Below are 25,702 nucleotides of genomic sequence, written 5' to 3'. Positions count from 1 at the left end.
TATCTATATACTATATATATATTATGTCTGTGATAAGTTTACTTTTATTTGTGCAGTGACCGTTATTAATGATTTTCAGGCTCTGTATCGCGCGTATTGATAAATCGAATAAAAATTAATGAAAATAAAATATATGGGGATACACTGATTCTTTCTAAATTATATTTTCTTCAATTAAAAATTTACATGAAATCGAGCAGGATGCAAGGAAAAAAGATTGAAAAATTTCTATATCGATTTAAATCTATATATTTCATATCATCTTAGATTTAAAAAGTACAGCAGATTTTATTAAAATCCTCGAGTTATATAACATTGTACTATATCGGATTGTTAATTGTTGCACATGTTTTTTTACATAATCTTAATAAACATAAGTTTTATATGATATAAATAATAAAGCATTCTGACGTGTGATATTTTTAAAATATGTGCAAGTCAAACTGCATATAAATAACTGCATTTAAATATGTGCAATGTTATTAAAATAGTATAATTGTAAAATGAGATATTGATTTTTTTATAATACTTATTACATAAAATAAGTTGCAGCTTATATTATAAGACACACATGGACTTTATAAAATTGTAAAAAGTCTTATTCCATTTAATCCTTGGCATATACGTATGGCATGATATTAAAGTATGAATTTCATGCATCATAATAATGATACAATTACATGTTATAATATATTTACAAATATTGGCTTGTTTCCTCCAGTTCTTGAACGTATACAGATTTTTGCAAAGTATTTTTTTTTTTTTTTTTTTTTACAATTTGCTTAGTTTTGTTTTTCATAAATTTTTTATATTTATATGCTGGAAGACTAGATTAGAAATATCTATAAAATTTAACAAACTCTAATAACACTTATCTACTTAGATTGGTAAAAGTCCGTTTATAATTAATCTGGTTGCTAAAAGAATAATACTTGCGCTTGATGCACTATTAATGCCCACTATTTCAAATAGCTCAAATATAGTTCAATGTTTGAAGTGACATTAAAAGGGGGTCGAAAATAAAATTTACGTCTTTGACAAAAGATATAAAACATTTTCATTCAATAAAAGATTTAAATTTCGAAGCCTCTCTGTTGGCGACAATTATTTTCTCGAAAATAATTACTTTATGAAAAATATATACGCTCTATACAATTTTATTTTCATTATTTATAAAATTCGTGGATTTTTAAGTCAAGATACAAAAATAAATAATTTAATAATTTCAAAGAAACATTATTCGTATAAATATATCAAAAGTTATTTTAATTTTTACACGCTTCAAATACTGAGACAATTGAAATAATTTCTCAAATCTATTATATTTATGGCGAGATCCATCGCTCTTCTACAAAGTACAGATGATAAGAAAATCATATTCTGTAAAAATAATCTTATCTTTTGAATCTTGATTTTTAAATCAAGATTAACAGAATGAATTATTGATTATAAGTCAATTGCTTTCTTGCAGATTCTTTCACTTTTGTAGATAAACGCGTATGGTATTCTCGAAAAAATAAGATACCGACCAAAAATACCAGCCAAACTACAAGCAATAGTTTTAATTTATCACTGCATGAAAAATAAATGTGTAAAGTTCAATGATTTTGTTTGAACTTTTATATTCATAATATTCAATAAAAGTATCTCTTAAGGTTTTTCGATTATATAAATAGCTTACGTATTTCAAATCTGCATTCAAATGCATTCGGATGCTTTATTGATCTTGCAGGAGCGCTCAATTCTCACACCGCTTGTTCTTATTTTTCCAAATCAACGTGTTGGTCTCATTGATATTTTAAGTGGAAATGCATTTTAATATCAGGAATATTGCCTAATACGGAGAAGTTTCATATTATAGCGGAGAATTATTAAAACGTTTCCAAGATATATTAAATAAAATATAATCGTACGTTTTATTCGTATCTCGTATTTCAAGATGTAATCATTTATTGTTTTTAATTGAAAACTTTTCATTTTAGGCATAATTCCTTATGTGAAATGACCTTATAAAATAATTAAAGACCAGAAATCGCTATATTTTCATTTGTTAGCGAGTCAGAGAATTCTCTCTCTCTCTCTCTCTCAACTCTATATCATGAATCCACGTGTTTTGCTTCTCATAAATAGTTCTTTTTATCAAACGCCGTGATCAAATTCGTGATATCCTTCTGCTCCGGTAAACACAACGTCGACCCAAACACGCATAGCTTCTGGGCTAGGTGCCATAAGATGATAAAGCCTAGATGAAGTCTTGACGATGAAAGTAAGAGAAGGTTGCGGCGATCGAACGGTGTTCATATGGTCCACGTAAACTTCCTCGATCGACTACAATATGTTAATGTTAATATTTCAGTATTAGATTTTTTTAGATAATATAGAGAAGTCTTCAGTACGCTTACCTGGAAATAAATTACGCCGCGTGCCTTTCTAGACGCGTTATCACTGTAGTAAGACAGCGTTTTTCGCTTGCGATCGAACACAAACCATCGCTTGTTCCAATGATGAAACTTTTTACTCATTTTTGATAAATAGCCACTGCAGCTTGTCGTATCGACCGTAACATCATAAATCAGAGGTAACTGATGTCCGGCAGTCTCTATGTGATGCCTTAGATCTAGAGATTCCGACTTGATGGGAAGATATCTTGTAAGTGGCCTCTGTAAAATTCGTCGTTCATTAAATTTCGATTTATCAATAATGTAATAAACCGAGCAATTTATTGTGTTTACAGAATATAATATAAAATACAATATATATATATATATATATATATATATATATATATATATATATATATATATATAAAACAGAATCTGTAATATTAAAAAAAATTATTATAAGTCGAATATAATTTCTTTAAATAAAGGATTTTTTTGGTTCTCTTAATTATCTTTTTTAACAGTTGTTGATCGTTGTGTGTTACTGTTTTTTGTATACATAATTAAAATATGTAAGGGAGTTACCTGAAGTTTTGCCTTTTCGCGATGTTTGATAGGCTGCAGTGGGCTAAGGGTGTCCATCTCGCTAGATGTCTGAGAAAGGGGGCGACTTCCGTTTCCGTCGATGATGCCTCCGCCGCCGCTACCACCTCCGCTATTATCGCTAAGCCTCTCACCTTCCATCGATGTTCTCCTGTCGTCTCTCATCTGGAAATAATCCGCAAACTTTCGTTATTAACTTTCGTTTCATAACAATTCTCACTATACCTTTACTATGCCCGTTCAGTCCGTTAATATTAAAAAAAAAAAAAAAAAATTGAAATTTTGTTTTAATAATGTCAGAAATATTTAATCTTTCAAAATCAATATCTTTTATTAGGTTTTTCTGCGTACATGTTTACAAACTTCGCGTTTTCGTCTGACGTAACGTTTTTTCGTTTTGCCTTTCACATAATTTATCCACATAAGCGACATCGTATTACAATTCAAAAAATTCGTCCGTATGATTTTACAGAAAAACGATGGCAAATATGCCAAGACGTCTCGTCGCGTTTCGTTTACATAGATCCGAACAGATGACGGGGGAAGACTGATGCTGGTGGCTGAGTGGTCCAGCGATATAATTCCCACCAGTAAAATGTGACTCTGCACTCCCACCCACTTATTCGACGAATGCCGCGAGCACTAAAATCGCCCGCGCAACAAATTTCGATTATTCATTCATAAAATGTCATGCCATGTGATATATGTCGGATGACACAGATTGCTAAAATATACAAGACGGTATTACTCTCATTATATATAATTAATATATATTATTATAATTAATATATATAATTAATTTATATATAATTATAGATAGAAAGAGAATTGAATATAGATGAATAGATGAATAATTACACTAATAAATTACAATTAAATATTTGATGGAAATCAATCACAAAGATAGATTGAATTAAGTTATTGTTCTCAGCAAAATTATTATTACATTTTAAATAAATAGATGAATATCATAATATAACGATATATATATGTGACATCAAGAATTCCTTCAAATAATTGCTTTCTTAGAGTAGTTGAATGGTCCAAGCGAGATGAGAGAAATTCCGTCAGCTCGGCAAACGCAGGATGACTCATCACAAATACTAATTTACAGCCGACATTTCGCCCCAGCTTAACTCGATGCTAACAATAAGTAAAGTGATAGGAATATAAGGAAAATATGAATATAAGGCGAGAATTTTTCTAAAGAAATATTTTAGGCTTATTAAAAAATTAATTTATTTAGAAATTTTTCATGCAATAATAAGAAAAAATTGAAGTAGAGTATGTTTAATTAAACATACTCCGAAAAAATGGCACGAGAGATTTATCTTCGATTTTATAAATATACAAGAAAGGGGTCAATTGCAAAAGAGGCTCATGAATCCAACATCATCAATTCTGTCATTATAAATTATCACTGCAAGCTTAATCAAGACATTACAAAAGCTCATTTATCTAAGTATAAACTATTCTCTGAATTCTGTCCAACGCTCGGCACTTGTGCACCGCGGTCCAGATGCATGCTGTACATCGGGAAGAACACGTGCGCAATGACGAAAACACTTGCTCCAGAATGCAAATGGATATACTTGCGAAATGTCAGTGTTGAAAAACATACGTCTCCACGACGCACAAACGTATGGCGGTCCAATACTACGCGGCAGAATTCCAGCGGTAACGAATATAATGTTTTCGATGTACGCAAAAGTGTACTCTAAAATGATATCTTTCAATCGCCAAAACATTTTTACGAAAAACATGAACGCCATACGAAAGAAAACGTATATTTTGTCGCGTTTAGAGCAATTGACGTATACATATAACTAACTGGTAAAATTTATCTTCCGATAGAGGATTTCTTTCTTTGCCTTGTTTTTCTCTGAACGACTAGTTATTTTTTGAATATTCGAGATATTAACTACATATTTATTTCGTATATTTTGGTTGATTCGCATTATTCATGAACTACATTAGTATTCGCTCACAGAATTGTTCGAAACGTATGCGGCTGTATAGCTGCAAGATTAAAGTTTTTTTTTTTTATATTATTAAATATTCGGGATAAATAGAAAAAAATAAAATAAATTTATGATACACTTTATTGCTAAAGAAAAATATATTTCAACGTTGTCGATCGTAAAATGAAAGAAATTAGAAGACAAGAGAACGATAAAAAAAGAGACAAGTAGTGAAAAAGAGAGAAAAAAAAGTAATTACTCATTTATATTTTCCAGTACTCTTGTATGCGTCTGTGTGTACAATCTTCTATATAAGAACATACCAGTAATTAAAAATTCCACACGAAAGGAAAATTGTGAACGTCCCGATTTCAGCAAGTTGTATAGAGAAAAATTTTTTACGCGTGTTAGGAGGTCAAGTGCACGAAGTGTTCGCAATATATAAATCCACGACATAAATGCGTCTCGAAGAAAGAGAAATCATGCTTGCGTGAACACTGAAAAATTTTGCGACGCGAAGACTGTCGAGAGACATTTCTTTGAACAGGTGTACGATAAAATCCACATGAGCAGAAATAGATTGGAAGATAGATTTTCCCGCTAATTCGAGAGGCGCAACATTTTGCAATATAGTATATATGCAAGTGACCATGTTTAGTATTATAATATTTGACTGAATGATAAAATATTCTTTTAGATTAAAACGTAGATTGATTTTTATAAATAAATTATATTTTAACATTTTATAGGTATTTTTGCAGAATATTTCCAAATTAAAGAGAGAAAGAAGCATTAATTTAAATGTATATCTCTATACGTATATATGAATTACTCAACTTTTAATAAATTAAATCTTCAATACGGAAAATGATAGTATTTCATACGTAGTTGTTTATAATAACAATAATTTTATTTCTACTCGAAGCCATAAAAATATAGCATCTCAAAAAAATAATTCACCTGACTTTAAGATAAACGGAATCGCTAATATATCTTGATTCGGAATTGTTTATAGTTGTTTGTAATAATTTTCGTTTCGTTTGTGTATAATTGTTGTGTGTAATTGATCCGCTTAAAAATTATATAGTATATTTGCAGTTGATAAAAAACGTAACTTTCAATTTTAAAGATATCTCAAAGCTGCTTTGCGCCATGTTTTTTTTTTTAGAATTAAAATAAAACAAAAATAATTCTTTCAGTTCGTTATTCTAAACAATTTCAAGGAATAATGCGGCCAATAAGAGTTTTCAAGCGCATTGATGCTATAAAATACTTACGTAGGAAATTGGATCCCTACGCAAACATTTTATAGCTCATGCCTGAATGTATCCAAAAACTTATATTGGCCTTGTCATCATTGCTCGAATTATTTCGAACTGTTCGAAAGTGATTTATCTTTTATTTGTAGTTATGTCGTGTTTCATCAACTGTAAATATACCATAATTTTTGAACGTTTAAACTATAAACAACTGCAGGCGCTTCTGAATCGAGATATATCTCAGTATTTTTTTTTATTTTAAAATAATTTTTTCAAAATATATTTTTTTATAGCTTTGACTCAAAAAAAAAAAAAATTATTATCACTATAAAGAATTAAAAACAGAATAGTGTGTCAAATCTTATATTGAAAACTTAATTTATTAAAAGTAGAATTGCCAAGAATTCACACACAAGTCTTAGACTTTATATTTGAATTTATAATTTAATGTAGGGTGTTATATACTCACGTTATCATTTTGGAGCAATGTATAAGAATTATTCGACGGTCCTGGACTGGGAGAAGTAAGCTCTGAAAGCTTGCTAGGAGACAATTTTTCACTGTTCGCACCTTCCGCACCGTCACTACTTCCGCTACCACTGAAAGTGAATTGATGAATAATTGATTACAATTAGATGGTATTAGATGCATATAGTCTGTTTTAATTGCAACAAAATTTTTAATTAAATTATTAAAAATAGATTCATTATAAAAACACGTCTTCGTCTTTATCTCTTGCATTTTGCGTAATTATGCGATACTGATTAATTCATAACTAAAAAATAATAATAAATTAATTTAAAAAAGTATAAATATATAAACATATAGAAAATTATGAATAATTCGATTATCGCGCAATATTATCGTAATAATATCGGAGATCTTTTGATATCGTCGAATCGTGTTGACACTTTATTTACGTTTTCAAACTTCTCACTGACTGATTTAGCAAGTGCTATTATTAACTGAAGCGTGAACTCTGATTTCCGCGAATTTTGTTCAATGTCTTCGACACCTCGTGTAAGAAATATCGTGCACTTTGAAAATCACATTCCTAGCTTCTGACCATCGCGAGACTGAGGAGAGGAGACGGAGACCTATAGTCGACTATAGCGCGAAAGGCAGGTATTATTAAAACCTAACAAGTACAAAGTGACTCGGTAGGACCGGTTCGACGATACCACCGGCATAGCATTTAATTCTTCTACAATGTTAAATGCAGCGCGAACGATACCCGAACATTCCGATCTCGTTGCTACGCCAACCTCGGCCTTGGTTGGCTAGGAACATTCTCTTGTTCGCGATAAATGACCTTTCTGATTTTAATAGTCTTTGCACTTAGAATACTTATCATTCAGCTTCTCATTCAGTAGCGGTTCTAGAGCTGTCGCAGCTTCACGTGGCGTTCACATTGAATGTTACTTTCGAAGAGTTCTAGTTTAGTTTTAGATTAAGTCTCTCTACAAGAGATCACTCGATGCGTGTCATAGATTAATTTTAAACAATCCAATACGCCGTAGGTAAATTAATCTTTTAAACCAATTTTACAGTGACTATACTGTAACGCATTACATTATTAGGTAAATCGTTTATCGCCATTTGGTGTAAATAAGTTGATCATACGAGAATTTAGTATATGCGAAATACAGCCAAAAAGGTGATATGACGAAAAAGTATTATTTAATAAATATGCCGATTAAAAGATTTTAATAAATTAAAAACCGATAACGTAAAAATAAGAATAGGAAAGTTCTTAAGATATTATTATGATAATATTATCCTATTCATTTTTTATATATTAATAATATATAGTTCATATATAATGCTTAGATAATGAAATATTTTTAAATGCTGTTATGTCTGCGCATCGCGCGCGTTGATATATCGCAACGTATTACGAAGAGGTCGGAAGGTGAACGTTGTTCTACTTTTTGCAACGTGTCTCGCCTTGTTAGTCTTATCTCATCTTTATTCTAAATGCGCGTGAAACACACATACATATATGTATAATATTTTATTACCGTAATATAATAAAAGTGATGTTTTGTTTTGTTTTATTTTAATCGCTTTTATTTAATAATTTTATTTTTAGCTTATATTATATATAATTTACGCTTTTAATAATTATAATTAATTTTTATAATTTATTCTCTGCAAAAAAGAAATATATATATATATTAAAGAGAATTGACTAACTAAATCTAGGTTCTCCAAATTAAAATTTTTTTATTAACTGACGTTCAAAAGAATCGATTTTTAATCGTCTCGTGAATTATTAACCGAATTATTGCCTTCTAATAGACGAAACAGATTTTTTTTTTTTTTAAATCCATGACTCACAAATAACGTTGAGAGATATCGCGCGTGTGCGTCTCCAGAGGACGATAACAGTTGTCGCAAATCCAATCTTTAGCGCAGATGTAACAACGATTACTAGTGAGTAAGGTGATCAAATTGCACCCCGTAATTCTGGCCTCGTTTAGCACCATCCCGCCTATTTCCCTGGGGTCCATTTCGCAGCATCGTCGACGATAAATATCGAATACACATCTTAATCCTTCTCGTTGTCAGCAAGTCACTCTTCGTCCACGTTTATCGAGTCCCGACGTTTCGAACATTCTCGTATCTTCCCTCGATTTTCCGTACACGACACGTTAACGCGAGTAGAACCACGGAAAGACACATCTACACGCTGATATCGTATCGCGCGATAACGCCCCGCCTACCTTGCTTGCACCGCTAGAGAGCGAAGACTCGAGCCGAGTGCTGATCAAACCGACGCGATATGCGGCCCTCGCACGCGATTAGTAATTGCTTTTAATAGTATCTTGGATATTGACAATAACATTATTAGTGAGACTAATACTAGGCTCTTTTTAAATAGACTAATACGTAGATTTCTTTAAATTTTATGAAATGGATTTTTATATTTTTTTCTGCTTTACGATGAAAAAGATTCCTTGCTTTTCGGAAAAATGAAGGACGAGGGAGAATGTATTTATTATCACGGAATATCTTTGATAATCGCTTATTTATCTATCCTATGTTATGGATAGACAAATTTGGATTTTATATCGGACACACGTAGAGTACACTCACAAATTGTTATACGCTAATGTACACATCGAGGCACGTCGATGAGGAAGGTTTCGTAACAAGCCCCAATCAACAATGAAAAGGCCGTGACGATTAACTACGATAATGCGCGATAACCCAAGCACCTTGTATTCCACGTACTTCGTATATGAATAATATACGTTTTTGTGCATTAATTTTTATATGACCTAATAAACTTCTGTTTCTTTTTTAGCGCAAAATTTCTTGCAAATACATGCAAATATAAAATGTATATTTATGATACATTTAATATCGTGAAAAATCATTGATAAACATTCTCTGAATTCATTATTTTTCTATTCATGAAGGATTAACATAAAGATACGTAAAAAGGGATTATAATATAATAATATTTTAATCATTAACTATGAAATATGAGAAAGAACAATATTTGACTTACCTTTCTGTTGGTCCAGTGGAATAACTGGAAGACTCTTCGCCAGATTCAACGCTGTTGAAAGATGCGCAATTCATTTTCCTTTCTTCCCATTGCGAGCGAACCTCATCCTGCACGCGCCTTTTTAACTCTTCGACTCTTCGTCTTTCCTCCGAGATTACTTGACTTCCTAGAAAGAATTTAAAAGAAAGGAAGAAATTATTATTATTTATTTATTTTTTTTTTTTTAACTCGACACGTGTTACAAAATTTAATTGAAATCGTTTGTACCTTGCTTAGCTAAATGAAGTTGTCGATTTCTCTCGATTTCTTTCAGGGACTCGATTGTTTTTCTCCCCAAGCTGCCTTGATTGTTTACGATAGGAGAATCATTTGTCACTCTGGAAATTCTGTCGAAGTCTTCCCTGCTCGGGGAACGCTTCTCCTCAGAATATTCAGCAGAGTTTTCGGCCAGATAACTCAGTTCCTCGTTTATTTCTCGTACTCGATTTCGAGCCTATTGTAATCGCAATCATTAATCGATTCAGTAATTATCAATGAACGATATAATAAAATACATTAACCCACTAAAACATAACGTATAGTGATTAATTGTAGTTTAATAAGTTTTACATTGCAAGAAAATAAGACGGAATTGTACACTTGTGATATTTATTGGTCATTCTTGAATTTACGCTGAACTTTAGTAGGTTAATGTTTTTTATAGTTACATTGCTGTACTAACTTCTTCCAGTCGCTTCAAATGCCCCAATTTCTGTCTCTCGAGACATCTAGCTTCTTTAGTCGCCGTATTGTTTATCTCGGATCGTTGCGATTCCAAATGATTCAATTGCGATTTTCTGCTTTCGATCTTGTTCGTAAGCTCACTCAAATATCTGTAAAAACGTACAATAAAATATCAATCTCAAGAAAACATATAAAATATCAATTTAAAAAAAATATATACGAAATGTACATCTCAAGAAGATATATGGAGATACAGATACAAATTTTTTCTCAGGTATATACTTTTACATTTTTCGATATTTCGATATGTTTTAAAAAAAATATATAGATTTTGATTTATATATTTTCTCGATTTAAACGTACCTCTGCAGCTCTTCTCTCGTGGCCAATTTGCTCGCCTCTTCCTCGAGATGATGAAACTCCAAGTCTTCGAAAGCTTTCCTTTCGCTCTCGAGAATGTCTTGCTGCGCTGTTAATTCGTCAGCAATATTCTGCTGCGTAACTTCATCCATGCAATTGATTAATTGTTCGTCCAATCGAGCGCAAACTTGCTGCGCTTTTTGAACGCGTTGTTTCGCTTCAGCTTGCAAATTCGAATGAGTCGCGTTATCCTCTGCCATTTCTCTTTCCAATTCGTTTATTCGCATCTGCACCTTAATCTTCTCTCCCTCGTCCTGCGCGAGCTTCAAAGATTCCGATTCATATTCCGCGGATAAAAGCGCCTTCTCCAATTCGAGCTGTCAAACAAGTAACAAGTGATTTTTAATATCTTCCGAGCGATTCTTCAGTGAAATTATTATTCCAAGTTCGGATTTATCGGGAAAACAAAACAAGTTGACAAGATAATTGCTTTTAAAATGCAATTATCGTTTATAGATTTCGTGCAATGATTGCATAATGTGCGGCGATAATGATGGTACAATTAGCGATAAAAATAAATCTTTACAATGCTTTAATTTATTTTCTATTTAAAATCTATTATTTCTATAATATATTTTCTAAAATATAATAGATTTTTTCCACGTTAAATTTTCTATTTGACCTTTTACATATATTCCATTTTCTATGAGAGAGAAAACGTGAAAACTAGAAAACTTTTCTTCTCTCTCTCTCTCTCTCTATCCGCAGTGTCATCATTATTGCCGTACTTTGTATACGAAGATCGCGCACTGAACATTAGCAAAGACTGATTAGAAACCGCAAGAAAATCCGATATAAAAAAATTCTACAGGAAAGCGTGAGACAGAGCGTATCTAAATATTAGCTCGGGATATTTAAAGCTAGATAACGGAGATCCGGATTTAGAAATTTTGTCGTCAAGTATTGTATTATTATAATCAGAAATATATTTTATTATCTAACAGGACAGATACTTACAATTGAACGTCTTAGCATTCCATGCCCAGAAAGAGATAAAGAGAACAAATAAACAACTTATTTAATATAAAATGTACGATGTGTATGTGAGATGACAGTGATTCACAGTAATTGTGAATTTATCTGTTAAATATTATTTAGAAAGATGAAAATATTTTTGATAATGAAATTACCTCTCTACTAATTTCTTCCTCTTGAATCTCAATTTCGGCGACGCTCCTTTTCAAAACATCCATGTTGCCAAGTATGTGCAGCTTCTCGTTTTGCAAGAATTCGATGTATTTCTTCCTGTCCTCTTCTTCCAGCTGCTTTCTCTCTTTGTCAGCTTTCACCTCGTTAGATTTCGCGTTGTCCTTTTCGGAATTGTTTCGCTTAGGAGTCATGCAGATTTCTTTGGGTTTGGAAAGCATAGATAGCTGCTCGATCGCCTCGAGGAGATCGTCGTTCGATATCGCCAATTTATTCTCTATCATTTCGCACGAGTTTGATAATGGGCCGTTTTTCTTTGGCATGGAATGATTCTGATTGTTATTTCGCGTCATCGGAGATATCGCGATGTTTTCGTAAAGATTCGCGTTTCCATTTTGCGTCTCCTGCGATTCGATTTTTTTTCCATTCAGTCGAATCGTTCCATACATGGACGGTGAAGCTTTGGTATCGTCATCAGCCTTTATGTAATTATCGATTTCATTGGTGCAACTATTTCTACTAGTGCCGATAATAACGTTTTCGTAATTGCTGCCACGGGAAACCGAGCCCGAGTAATTATAGTTGCCATTTGTATTGTGAACATTAGAGTAATTTGCCGTTTGATTACCGTTCGATGTAGTTGCATGTGGAGATCCTACGGGAACATCGAGCGAATAATTTTCAATTTGACCATAGTGATCCTTACGATTGACAGGCGAATTGCCATTTTGGAAAATAACTTTCGAATTTTGCACGGATACGTTTTCATACGACAAACTGCCCAAACTGGTTTGCTTGCCGGTATCGAAGGAGAAATGCGGCTGGTTTTTTGACGGACTCTTCGGACTGTCGAAAGGTGAGGTGTAGCCGAGTCTCTTGTCACGCGGGAGAGATCCATTTGTTATGATTCTGCAAAGTATTTTTATTATAATTTTTTTTCATATTTATCTCTTCTTGATAAGAAATAAAATAAATTTGACAGAAATATCTGAAAATTTAATTTTACGAGATAAATTTCTATAAATTTTTCAATCTTTTTTTTTCTTTCTTTTTTTTGCAAAACTTGAAAATTATTGAAAAAATTCAAGAAAATTAATTGAAGCAAAAAAAAAATTGAAATGTACAAAATATGATAATTACCGATTATGCTGCCTCGGTTTTTCGACAGTGCTCTGTCTTTCATACTCGGCACACATCGCTAAAATTTCCTCGAGTCTCATTTTCTCTTGCCTCTCGACCTCTTGCTCCTTTAACCTCTCTTCCTGCGCTTGTTTCCGCTTGGTCTCCGCCTCCCTGCGTTTATTCTCCGCGTCGGCTTGCCTTTCCCGCAATTCCTCGAGAGAGCAACTGCTGCCGACACTGGGGGTAGGACTCTTGACCCTCGCGTAAACTCTCTTTTGCTCGCTATACCGCGGATTCCGATTGAATGCCGGGCTCGGTGGTTGAATTCGTTTAATGTTCGGATTCGAGCCGAAACCATGAGCGGTAGACGGCCTCCAAATCGCGGAATTAGAGTCTCCGTCGATATTGGCGTTGCAGATACTCGGATTCGATCCGTATTTTTCCAATTGTAGAAACTCCGTGGTGGTCGTTTTCGTAACAATGAGACTCTGGCTCATGTTGAAATCCTCATCGGCTAGGTGATCGAGTTCGTTCGAGTTCCGGCAAGTCATACTTCGAGACATCGAGTCACCGCTTCGGGGGGCGGCGACGATTTTTGGCGTTGTCATCCCGAGAGACGGCGATCGTACGTTCTTGCTGTTGTTCTCGCGATAATATGGCTTGCACGTCTTCAGGTATGTTTCCGCCGAATACATTCTGACTTGATTGTGATTCCGACACTGCAAGTTTGTTGCGTTCGATCGTGTCGGCGTTCCGAGTCGCGATTCCGATCGCTGACGAGACTCGTCGTGATAACCGATCGAATTCTGCGGGGGTGAGTCGAGATTACCATTCACCGGAGATTTCGTCAAAGATACGAGACTCGATGATCTCGAGTGACCGAGGATTTGATCGGCCGGCACATTTGTCGTGAGAGCGCCGGCAGGAAAGACCTTCGGCGAGACGCAATTGCTTCTGTTTTGCTTCGATAGCATCTCGAATTTAGTCAGCTTGCCCAGAAAGCCGATCTCGTCGTCGGAGCAAGAGTTCCTGGGAGATTTTCGCGGCGCGACTGGTGGCTTTCGTTCCAAGTGATGATTCTCTTGCGGCTGGCTGTCGGATAAGGCGAAACTTATCGGTGCCATTGAGATTCTCGAGTGAGGAAGGACGGATCGTAGATGCTTAGCCTCGGCTGGATGATTGAAGCGCATATAGTTTGATCGTCCTATCGATAGCATGCATCCTGAAACATTTAGCGCATTGTTCTCTTTATTCCGATAATTATTTTATTCTATTTTATTTATTAAATAAATTTCGTAATAAATACGTAATAATGCCGGATCAATAAATATCAAGATATCTTTAGTTGAAATATTATTTTTTCAAGTACAAAAAAAACTTTCTTTGTATTTTAGAACGTCAGCTGCGTGCATCGCGTGCATTACGATTATTCGTATTTAGGTCAAGGTCTCTTACCTTGCGCGAGTCTCACTGGCGAATTTATCGGTACACCATCAACAAACGTGTTTCCGTTTATGGGATGAAGAGTGACCACGCCGTTATTGTTTTCGATCGCGCAATGTACGGGCTCGACGCCGGTGCCGGCCACCAAAATATCCGCATCTCGGTTTGATCCCAGCGTGATCTTACCTGCGAGAGAATTGAAAGAGAAAGAGGATAACTATATTTGTTAAAAGTAATCGAGAGATGTCGAAAAGAACCGAGCGATGCGAAGGGATTTTTTTCGCATCTTTTTATTTTAATTTATTAATTGAAGTTATTCATCGTTCTGAGAAATTTAGTTTGTATCATTCGAACGTAAGATGCGGGATAAAAATTAAAAAAAAATAAAAAAAAATGTTGCAAGGAAGCGTGACTAAATATCTCTTGCGCGTATCTTACGGTTGAATGGAAACCAGGCGAGCGTGTATGCATTCCGATTGAAATTCTCGCGGGCTTAGTAACGCACTTTCCAACATAACATGCTGAGTTACGTTTATTTTGGCAGCTCGTTCTCGCGAGTGTATCGGTATATAAATATCGATATAATTAAATTCTCGAGTTCATCCGCGGAATTGCCACGCCGCGTTTTAATTCCGAAAGGCGCGTACACAGCCGGGGCAGAGTTTACAATATTAATTTGAGCCTTCTGGGAATGTCAACGACCCGGCAGCCACGTGGATGGCGGATGTATTCTCCGCCAGATATACGCAAGATTTCGGCATATAAAGTATTCGAAAGTAAGATTGCGAAGTAAGATCGCTGCTCGAATTAAAATGCGTTTTGAATTAACAATATTAGAATTTTATCAATCGTTTCCACCTTCGAAATTCAATTCGCCACAATCGTTTGACTTTGGTTTACGAAAATACATACGTACAGAGCGAACGCGACTTTTCACAGCTCTGTATAATCGTCTCTCGATAGATAGACGATTAACTAACTCGCGCTAGTTTCCGTAAAATAATTCTGGGCTCGCTCTCCGTTCCGCGCGACGCGGGTAAATCGTGGTGCATTCTACGAAGGACTGCAGTTATATTTAGTTTTAGCGCGGTCGTGCACTCTCTCTTGCATTTTCGGTCTTTTTGGAAATGCGTTGGCCACGACGCGCGTTGTGTAGAAATATATAAGTGTCCGGCGCAGTCTCTAGATTTAAGCTACGGCTGAACTAATTATTTTCTCCGCCAAACATGTTCGGAAGATGAATCAGATCATGTTCAGTATTCGTAGGAAGATGCGATATGATGAAATCGTACTTCGCGCAATTCCAATACATCTATTTACAGATTATTCATTCCAATAACCACTATATCCACGTTACATTAATCACTTATATTGGATGCAAATGCGAAATGTATTTTTAATAATTTTTTTTACCGTAGAAAACAGTTTGAATTGAGAACCGAGAGAGCTATACGAAGGCGAGGTATCCAAGATCGAATTCCGTCGCGTAAACGCGTATTGTCTCGTATTGGAGAAAGTTCCTCGTGATTTCAAAATGAAACGCGAACGTAAATTCCAAGTAGACGCGGTGTTCCGGCGTATACACAGGCAAAGTAGACAGACGGGCGGGACAGGTGCTTGGGGAAAAAGTACGTAACCCTTATCTCGCGCGAAGAGAATATTCTGAAGACTCAATAGGTCGCTTTCCGCCGTTAATTAAATTTCTTGGCAATTAAGTTTGAAATTAAATTTTTTCTGTTGTGACCCACTTTAAATTTATCGGAAAACACACTTTTTTTTTTTTTTTAATTTTGATTTATTATTCTATCCGTTTAGAAAAACCGAGTAAGTTCAAATTCTATCGAACGGATATTACGACTTTGTAAGAAGAAGCTCATTTTTCATGGAATTGCGTTACTCGATCGCAAACGGAAGATAACTTCCCGTCGATCAGTTCCATCCTACGCGTATATCTATCTTCGTGTAAGCATTATGCACAGGTATATGCGTCCGCCCAGACAGATTTATTTGCGTCACATGTATACGGTATGCTCGTTTACGCTATTCTTTCACGTGTTCGCCCCTTTCCGATCTCGTCAGTATTCATTCGTTCATTTTTTTCCGTTTTAAAAAACTCGATCTTGAAGACTTTCTCGAATAATCTGAAAGTTACGAAAGTGGAACAGAAGTAGGAAGCTTGACTCACGCAATAATTTTATTACGCTCGGTTGCATGACGCATCAACTGGTATATTTAAGGGATTCTAGAATTCATAAATTAAATTCTCGTATATCCAGCTATATCCTAAAATCGTTTTTTTCTTTCAAGTTTCGCAGATTGACAGTAACTTATTGTTAGTTATATAAAATTGGCCAATATTTGTTTAATCCGTTCGTCTTTCACGTTTCATGATATTGTTTCAGGGCTACCATCGCTTATTCTTACAGAACGGAAATATAGGGCCTGTGGGGATCTTAAAACGGCTCTGTGCCGACTGGGAGAAAAACGGTCTTTACACCACTTACATATATATCCCGTACGTTTATATATGTATAAGTTTCTTCGTATGTATATATGGCGTATATATAAAAGCCAAAGCGGAGATCTCGAAGGGCTATGCAGTCGCGGATATTACAGTCTTGATATTTCCTATCGTCGGTCTTTCAATCTAACCGAATACAATGCTTGTTGTCTTTCTCTCTCTCTCTCTCTCTCTTTTTTTTCTGATACGTTAAAATCTGTATGATGAAATAAAGATTTTATATCACCGATTCTTTCCAGTATATTTGATATCATAGAGATAGGACGATATCGTTTATTTTTTTTTTTTTTCTTTTCCGAGCCATTACGTTTACTGTCAAAAATAGTAATAAACTACTATCGGTGAGACTTGGCGCCGGAAAGCTTTATCAATTTGGACAACGCTGTTCAAAGCCGTGGATTAAAACACCCGATGAATCACTGACGATTACGTGGCGACAAACTTATCCGTTGCTACCGATCCGATTCAATTCACGCGAATGATAAGAAAATGCGCGAATAGAGTAAATTAACTGGATCGATCTTTACGTACGCTCTCTGTCTTTCGCTCTCCGATACAGGCGCGCGCCTTCGGAATTTAGTACGATTAGATAAATAAGCCAAACAAGCTATTAATAATTAATAATTCTTTAAATTAATAAAACATAAATTTTCCGAGAGAGAAGCGTTTGTCGCTGGAGACAGGAAAGGGTGAAATAAAACGCCACATCGCTTTGCATCTAACCTTCGGGTAGAGGATGCAAAGTCACGGCCGTCGACAATCGTCCGCTTCCCATGGAGACGAGATGCGGTGCTTCCGTTTGCACGCGCAACGCCCGACCCGCCTCGTGCACCTCGAGACCGGCGGTCGCTATGCTCGCCATGCCTGTAAAACGAAAGCATTCGTAATAATTAATTCGTGGTAAATTAGCAGGTGAATTAGCGGAGAGATCGGCGCGCAGACGGGATACGTAACGTAACGTAACGATCCAATTCCATCAATTCCCGGGAAGGATCCGCGAATATCGTTTCTCATTTTATAGCCGCGAAATGAATTGAGTTTAATGGCAAAATATTAATGATACACAGCGGTGCAATATTAGCAAAGAAATTATTTTTAATAAGCTTTTTTATATCGCGAATTCTCACGAGAATTAAAAAAAACTGTGCAGGAATTATAATGATTATAATAGCTGTGAGAATTTGCATCCTCGTCGAGAAGCGCCATTAAAGTTATGCTACTCGATGTCGGACATATACCACCAAGAGGGAAGAGGGAAAGTTTATCGAGCCTTATTATTAGCTAAAACGAACGACCTCGTCGAAGATTATGGCTATAGTTTCACGAGAGATCGATCCAGATGAGTTCTACGAGCGAAGCTTCACATTGGCGGATAAGAATGAAGAGGATTGCCGAAAAGGAAAAAGCAGGAACGAAAAACCGGTCTTTCCGAGACGAGCAAAGATTTTTCTATCTTTTTTTTCCTTGCTCCTCCCCACATCATAAAGTTAGTCTACGCCAGGGGTTCTTAACCCTTTCGCGACCTACTGCATCTCGTGAAGAGATTTATGATATACTGTATATAATTCCGCGCTTGTAAAATAATTTTTTCGGGGTTATTGTTGTTTATTTTATTTTTATTAATTTAATTCTCGTTATTGCCTGCGATTAATTAATGATTATATTTAAAAACATTCATATACTTAATAAATCCGGATATAAAAGGAATTGTGGAAAGTTTCAGTCAAGATGAAAACTATGGTTGCAGTTGACGCCCCATGCCTGCATGCCCGTTTATAGGGTTGTTCATCTCACGCGAATGATCTTAACGAGTTGAAACAACTTTAATTAAGCGCATTACGCTAGGCCATCTCGTTGAACTTTGCTAACGCGTCTGGCCACGAGGAAGTAATGTATTTCGCTTGCAATTTCTATACCGACTGGCCCGTTGCAGAGAAAACGCGTGGAAATGTTCAGAGAAATATAAAAAGAACAGAATATGAATATGAAAGAGAATACAAAACTCACCATCGCGTAATCTCACGTTTAGAAACAGAAAGACATCTGGAATCAGCTTAAGATCTTACAAATCTTATACTTCTTTGAATCATAATAACTATGGATAAAAATATTATTGAAACTTGATAATAATTATAGGGCAATATAGGGTAATTAAAAAAAAAAAAAAAAAATACGGAAACATCTTTAAATCTGAGATAGATAGCCAAAAGGAAAATTTCTTTTAAATTTGATAAAGTATATATATTATTTTTACCGATTCCATTTTATTGTTATCTGCAGTATCATATGAAGAGAACCTACTTTCATATATGAAATTTTAATGGTTTATCCCTGCGGTGAGACAGCTAAATGCTTGTGGCGCTATACGTTCGTGTAATACATTCACAACCTGCTTAAATTACACCTCATCGGATTTCATATCGGCCAGTAATTTAAAGCCGACGATTAAGACGTTGGTTGGGTTTCGTTGAATTTCTTAAGTGAAGCTGAGATCTTCGTGAGGGAGCAGAAATCTTATCGTTATCTCCGGCTTCGCTCTGCGTACGTTGAATGTCGCGATATCTCCTCGCTTTTCGAATGTTAGAGGAATATGTATAGGTCATCGTTGCAAATCTGGTAGGTCGTCGATTTATCACGCAGTTTAATCGCATCGTACGAGTTTGGACGCGGGAACGAATCTTCTCGGTGAACGTGGTTGGATCGATACTCGTGCTGTCTCTTATACTCGGAATACCAGACTGAGGCATTTGATAAGATATCCGATAATAAACAGCGCGCGCGCACACACACACACACACACACACACACACACGCGCGCTTGTCTCGCAACATGATGGAGTGAGTACGTCAAATCGATAAAATTCAAGACATGCTTCGTAATATGCTATAATCTCGAAGCGCTAACATTCGCTAAAGGAATGCCATAAAGAGAAAGAATCGTCACTTTATTTCTCAAGTCAAATTTTGAAATATATGCGTCACAAATTTTCTTCGTGACATTTCGTTAAAATCAGTCGAGGCACCGAAAGCGCAGGTGCATCGTCGGTCTCTCGCGTGACTCTATTTGAACAGTAGACACCTGCCTGTGTACAGATGAACGCCCATTAGGGTTTATTGGTTGAATGAACAAAAATGTATAAAAATATTAAACATTCTAAATTAAAAACTCAACTATACTTAAGTATATTGTATACTTTAAATATATTTGATTATACACTTATCGAAGACAAATATTTCATGCATATAGAAGGAGAGAGATAATTATTGAAAGAAAGAGATCTGCGTATTGTAAATTATCAAGAATTTCGTATAATTTTACGAAGATAAGTTAAGTAAATGGAAAATAAATGAGAGCAAATTCTTTGCGAGTCTGCAGCTATATATGGTTACAACGTACGTATTATCGTGCAAATACAGTTGGTACCAACGTCCTTGGACGAATCGTTTCGCTCGTTTCTCGATAATAGTCTTTTTCCGTCGCGTCGCTCTGGAAAGACGCGCTTCGAAAATATTTTTTCATGTCGCACACGCACTTGATGCAAACGCGTAACACGCAAGATCTCGCGCACTTAAAAAGATACGAAGGAAGCAAGAGGCGGTAGGCAAATGGCGTACGTAAATGTTTGCCAGCACGCGAGACGATAGCGTGCAATGATAGCACGATTTAAATGAAAACACATATAGTCGCGCCTCTTTGTGCAAATTGTAGTTTAGTCCGTCTATCTAATATTAGATTAGATTAGCCGTTATAGCTCTTGTAAAGGAAATGCAAAGATCGCTCGTACTCGCGACAAGCGCATTAAGGAATGACGCGTGTCAATTAATCGGATCGCTGTCATCGTCGACATACTCTCTTTTGGTGAAGCTTTTCTCAATGGGTCAACGGTTCGTTCTCCATTAGCGGCACTTAACGCGACAGTATAAACGTTTACCGATGACGTCAGTTGTGCTATACGCCGAATGATTTACATTTACAATGATGCCCCGCTATTCGCGTCGCCTACGGAGATATGAGTTTTATCTTCAGCATTCGCGAGATGTATACACGATGGGCCAAGTTAATACTCGGCTGAGAGATATTCCTTTCATTCTGATTACTATAAGATTGAACAATTTTAAGCGGATTGACATAATGGGCGTCGAACAAACAAATCAAAAATGTATCGGTCATTGTTATGAATTTATTTCCCATGAACTGTGGAGTCGACGTTTTTTTTTTCTTTTTTTTCTCCTCTCTCGTAACGAAAACAATTTCATCTCTACAAAGTTACTTTAGACGCGACTCGATTACTGACAGATCTCCGTCTTACGAAATCTCGAATTAAAGGAACAGTGTAAAGAGAGTAGACGGCTCTCCTTTCTCGCTTTGAGCTTCGACGGATGCGGGTTTATTTACAGAAACCGTTTTAGCAGGAAGAAGCACGTTCGTGTCAGGTACCGACCGTAAGCACTCCGCGTCCGGTCCTGTCCGCGCTCCGTTCCGTTCTGCCGCATATAGAACATCCGTTGCGGTAACTCGCATACGTGCGAGCTTCGTGCGCGAAGCTTCTCACATGCGATTCCGTCTCATATATATGATATAAAAGATTCCGAATTTTGAATTTTGAGTAATTTCTTGCGCCAGGCAGGTCCCCCTCCGAAGGAATTTTTCTCAGAGAAGAAGGAAAGAAAATATCATCGGAGTATGTTCGCTGTATTTTTTTACGATGAGTGACTGCATATATTATTAAAAAATGTAATTAATTTTCCCTCTAAACAGCCGCCATCCCGTATAAGAATCGAACTAAGAAGCTTATCATTGACGATGACAGCTTACCCGTTAAATGCCGTTACATCGATATAGAAGCACGTGGCTAATTGTCTGAATTTAAGGCAATTGAGAGTGTAAAGTGATGTAGAATCTGACGCATCCAGTAATAACGATTCGACAGCGATTAACGATTTAAAGGGAAGCGATCTAGGTCGGGCGAGAGACGGACTCGGAAATGCCATAGTCCGAAATCGAGAGACTATCATAATCTACAGCGTAAGAAATCGTTGGTGCGAACGTTTGACGAATCATCAGTTTCGCTCGTCTCGGACGGCGACATCTGCCTGGCAACCGCATCTTCCTTTTCTTCCGTCTGCTTCTTCATTTTTTACCGCTCCTCTTGTACGCGGACCCTTTGGATAGCTTTCCCATGGACTGCATTAACGTCGATGTACTGCGTACAGACACATACGAGATGTTTATCGAGTATAGCGGAATTACGGAAGGCGTAGTACACGATTATTATTATAATTATCTATTTGTTTTGGACGTGGTTTTGTGATTGATAGCGTAATTAGCTCTTGATTATATAATAGATGAATTGTAGATTCTTTTCTATTTTTTAATTATTTCTTTCGAAATATTTTTTTTTCTTTGTTTCTTTTTTTCTCTCTCTTTAAAAATTGAATCTGCTCAGGTACGAAGAGCGCGCGTAGGCTCCATTTTCACTTTCCAACACCTAAACAGATTCCCACTCATTTTCCATTGAAATTACGTAAGTAGAATCCCGTCTGCGTTTGCACGCGCTTTATAATCGGCATATCAATGTCGATTGACGCGCCTCTTGAATATTTAAATACGCGCGTTAAATCGATAATTAGAATATTAGATAAAAGAGAGGGGAAGTTATCGCCTCGTCACGATTCCCGAGGCATATTATGCCATCAGCGGTCAAAGCGAAAGTCGTGCAGGAACGTAAATCGTAACGAGCATAATGCATTAAATCATATTTTCAAGAGGTCTTTATTTCTCAAGGTCGATCTCTGCCGACGTTATAAGCCTTTTGGAAAACAGCATGTTCAACGACGTGTAACAGGTTTTTCGTGCCAGGTATTTGCAACGGTCGCTACGTCCATTACATTATCGATCCATGTACATCTGCTTGCATTTCTTTGTCGCGCGTTCTCGCGTTACTTCGTTGCGTTTTCATGTGACGAAAATTAGAGCATACCTTACATCGTTGCGATGAGAAACGGCGACGAAGGGCGAAGAAATCGGCGTGACGTAATGGCCCGCATAAAGGCAATAGAAATAAATGACATTAAATTGTTGGGTGACTCGTTTTTAGCGTCTTCTATTGGCAACATTGGAGAATCGGAGACGAGCATTAGAGAATGAAGACGAGATCGAGACGATTAGCTTGCGTGTTTATATAGAATCGCGTGTGATGGCTGTTCTTTAAAATTGGAAATATAAGCAATTATACATTACACAGATTTTTTTTTTAGTTTATCTTACAAACAGCATACCTCTCGGGAGGTCATATATATAAAATGTATCCGACTATAATTTTTTAGGCAAGATAAAATAAATTTTCATAACTTTTGATCATAAGAATCTCCCATAGGAAAATCAGCAAAAAAAGAGAGATTTATTTCAGGACGCGATCCGTACGCTTCGCGACGCACAAAGACATTGTTCGGCTTAAGGGATGTACGAACCGTAGGCAGCTGCTCCATAACGCACATTTCATAGGGTGAACTGAATACAGGGACAACGAACGAGACCGAATGGTCAAATCGATCCAGGGTTGCACTCAGGACCGTCAGTTTGTACATATAACGATTATAGTGAAGCGAAATTATTATTTTATACAATAATGTTCTCTCTTAAAAAGAGAGAGAGAGAGAGAGAGAAATTTTTTTAATTTTCGCGAAATCGATGATTGATTTATAAATATTTAAAGAATCTTGTTTCTATACATATTATAATATTTTCTGATATTTTTTAATACCAGATGAATTTTTTTCCTACTGTTTTAATCCTGTTCAATTTACCCATTTTTTTTTTTTTTTTTTTTTAAAGAACTTTCAAGCGAATATCTACGAGATTAACTTGACAATCGAGATTCCCGATAATATTCCCTAGATTCCCCGTGTTCTCCGTATCCCTCCGTATCCTGCATATCGGCAAGGTCACGACCTCCACCGAGAATCGTGACTGGATTGTACAGAGCTGCTATGTACAGGTCGTTGCCATCATCACGCCGTCACGCCACGCTAACTATCTCGCCAGTTTAATTTTCGTTTATTTCATGATTTTCAGATATAATCCAAAAGGAATGATAAAATTGTTTATCTTAACAAGTTCAGGATTACAAAATAATAAATCAAATGTTCATTGTCAATCGTTCTCTATTTAACAAAAATCAAGTCTCGTTAATTTCGCGATGATAAAAAAATATCATATCAAAGAAATGGCTGTGGAATGTTCTCTATATATGTATAGATAAGATATTCAATTTTTTTCTTTTATTTTCTACGCTCGAATATGCGTTTTGCCGAGTATAGAATATAAGGCGATATTCCATTTCATGCTATGCTTGGCTCAGCGTCCACCAGAATGCAAAGATTTGCAAGCGGGACGCGAATATCCTGCAGATTTTCTCCTATAGATCATTTTAATTTAACAAATTGTAGAGCAAGAAGTATAATTAAAAAAAATAATACGTATTTACTCTGGTAAATTGAGTTCCTAATCTTCGAAATCAGTTTTCTAAATAAAGAAAGTGATGGGCGGGGAGGGCTGATGATAACTCGATAAACCCGTCCTTGGCCTATCCAACAATCAAATTTTTTATTCAGAACATGATGTCACGTGCGTGGCAAATGGAACGTACATTGCAATGAGTTGACGGCATGTAGGAAACTTTCAGTTTCCGTGTTGCATAGAGTATTTATCAGATGGAAGGAATTGCGTGAAAACTCTTACATTCTTTATGTATCTTCATGATTCGTTTTCGAGCTATAGCTGAATTAAATTAAACTCGCGACATTAAACGGAAAATAAATCTTTGCTATCTATTGTTTTGAAAACTTAATCAATATCTATTTAAATTTTAACACGAATTAATCATCATTAGGCTCTTATCTAAAATGTCATTAAAAATAAAAATTAATTCTCTAAATTTCTTATAGAATATTATCTTGTAATGGAGAGGGGCAGGAGGGTGGGTTTCTTCAATACTTTAGCGTATAATATAGAAACTGAAAACTATACAAGTTTTTTTTTTCAAAGCATCCAGCTTATGCTAGACATATTTTTTCGATACGCGCGAGCATTTAAGTTAGTTTTTTCCCCCACTTTGATTTATGCATTTCTACGATCCTGATCGCTCGTATACGCTTACATCACGGTGGAGAAGAATTTATCGAAGGGCTCACCGACGCTACCTGGAAGGGTCCAGACTCGAATTCCAATCTCGCTAAATCGGCGAAGGCTCCTCCAAGTGGCACTCCAGTTTTTTTTTTTTTTTTTTTTTTCAACGCGTCCACCAGGCGTTCATGAGTAATGCGAGGGACCGGCGTTCGCGAACACTCATATTTTTTCGCGCGGGTGTGCACTCGCGAAAAATCAGTCCATTCGTCTTTATTCTCGCAGGAAAAGGAGTTTCTTTCCTTCGAAAAATCGGCTGTCGCTCTCTTCGACAAGCGCTCTGCGCGTCGCACCACGTTGCGTCACGTGCCGACTTACGCTATACTGTCGTGGCAACGGGTACTCCGATCCTATATTCCATAGCAACATCACTGTGCCAAGGCAGATCCGCTCGGCGATTGGTGTAAACTATATTGGAAGG

General features: G+C 36.0%; 1 protein-coding gene across 3 annotated transcripts; it reads right to left on the bottom strand.

The window, feature by feature from the left end:
* Positions 1-300: 300 nt before the first annotated feature.
* Positions 301-25,666, bottom strand: LOC138940394 (pleckstrin homology-like domain family B member 1). Of its 3 annotated transcripts, none has more exons than XM_070309270.1 (13): positions 25,290-25,665; positions 17,820-17,960; positions 14,588-14,761; positions 13,151-14,354; positions 11,995-12,919; positions 10,808-11,181; positions 10,443-10,593; positions 9,989-10,214; positions 9,722-9,887; positions 6,674-6,803; positions 2,967-3,149; positions 2,403-2,660; positions 301-2,328 (listed from the first exon to the last, which is right to left on the bottom strand). In XM_070309270.1, exons 2-13 carry the CDS (start codon positions 17,956-17,958, stop codon positions 2,140-2,142), a joined length of 4,119 nt encoding a protein of 1,372 aa, XP_070165371.1. In that variant the 5' UTR covers positions 17,959-17,960; positions 25,290-25,665; the 3' UTR covers positions 301-2,139. The 3 variants fall into 3 exon arrangements, with proteins under 3 accessions (XP_070165371.1, XP_070165372.1, XP_070165374.1); XM_070309271.1 differs by having other exon boundaries at positions 25,299-25,665; XM_070309273.1 differs by lacking the exon at positions 14,588-14,761 and having other exon boundaries at positions 25,290-25,666.
* Between the last annotated feature and the right edge of the window lie 36 nt (positions 25,667-25,702).

The sequence above is a fragment of the Polyergus mexicanus genome, unplaced genomic scaffold (genome assembly GCF_030449975.1).
Source record: "Polyergus mexicanus isolate NDT 795.1 unplaced genomic scaffold, iyPolMexi1.0 SCAF_16, whole genome shotgun sequence".
In the NCBI taxonomy this organism is placed as follows: domain Eukaryota; kingdom Metazoa; phylum Arthropoda; class Insecta; order Hymenoptera; family Formicidae; genus Polyergus; species Polyergus mexicanus.
This window is presented reverse-complemented; position numbering and strand designations above follow the sequence as displayed.

Bases quoted from the DNA above. Each gene is read 5' to 3' on its own strand.
- LOC138940394 (XM_070309270.1), bottom strand. From the start codon at position 17,958: ATGGCGAGCATAGCGACCGCCGGTCTCGAGGTGCACGAGGCGGGTCGG. The intron at 10,215-10,442 runs GTTAGTACAGCA...CGATTACAATAG, and splicing joins ATTTGAAGCGACTGGAAGAA to GCTCGAAATCGAGTACGAGA. The intron at 3,150-6,673 runs GTGAGTATATAA...GATTATTTCCAG, and splicing joins CATTGCTCCAAAATGATAAC to ATGAGAGACGACAGGAGAAC.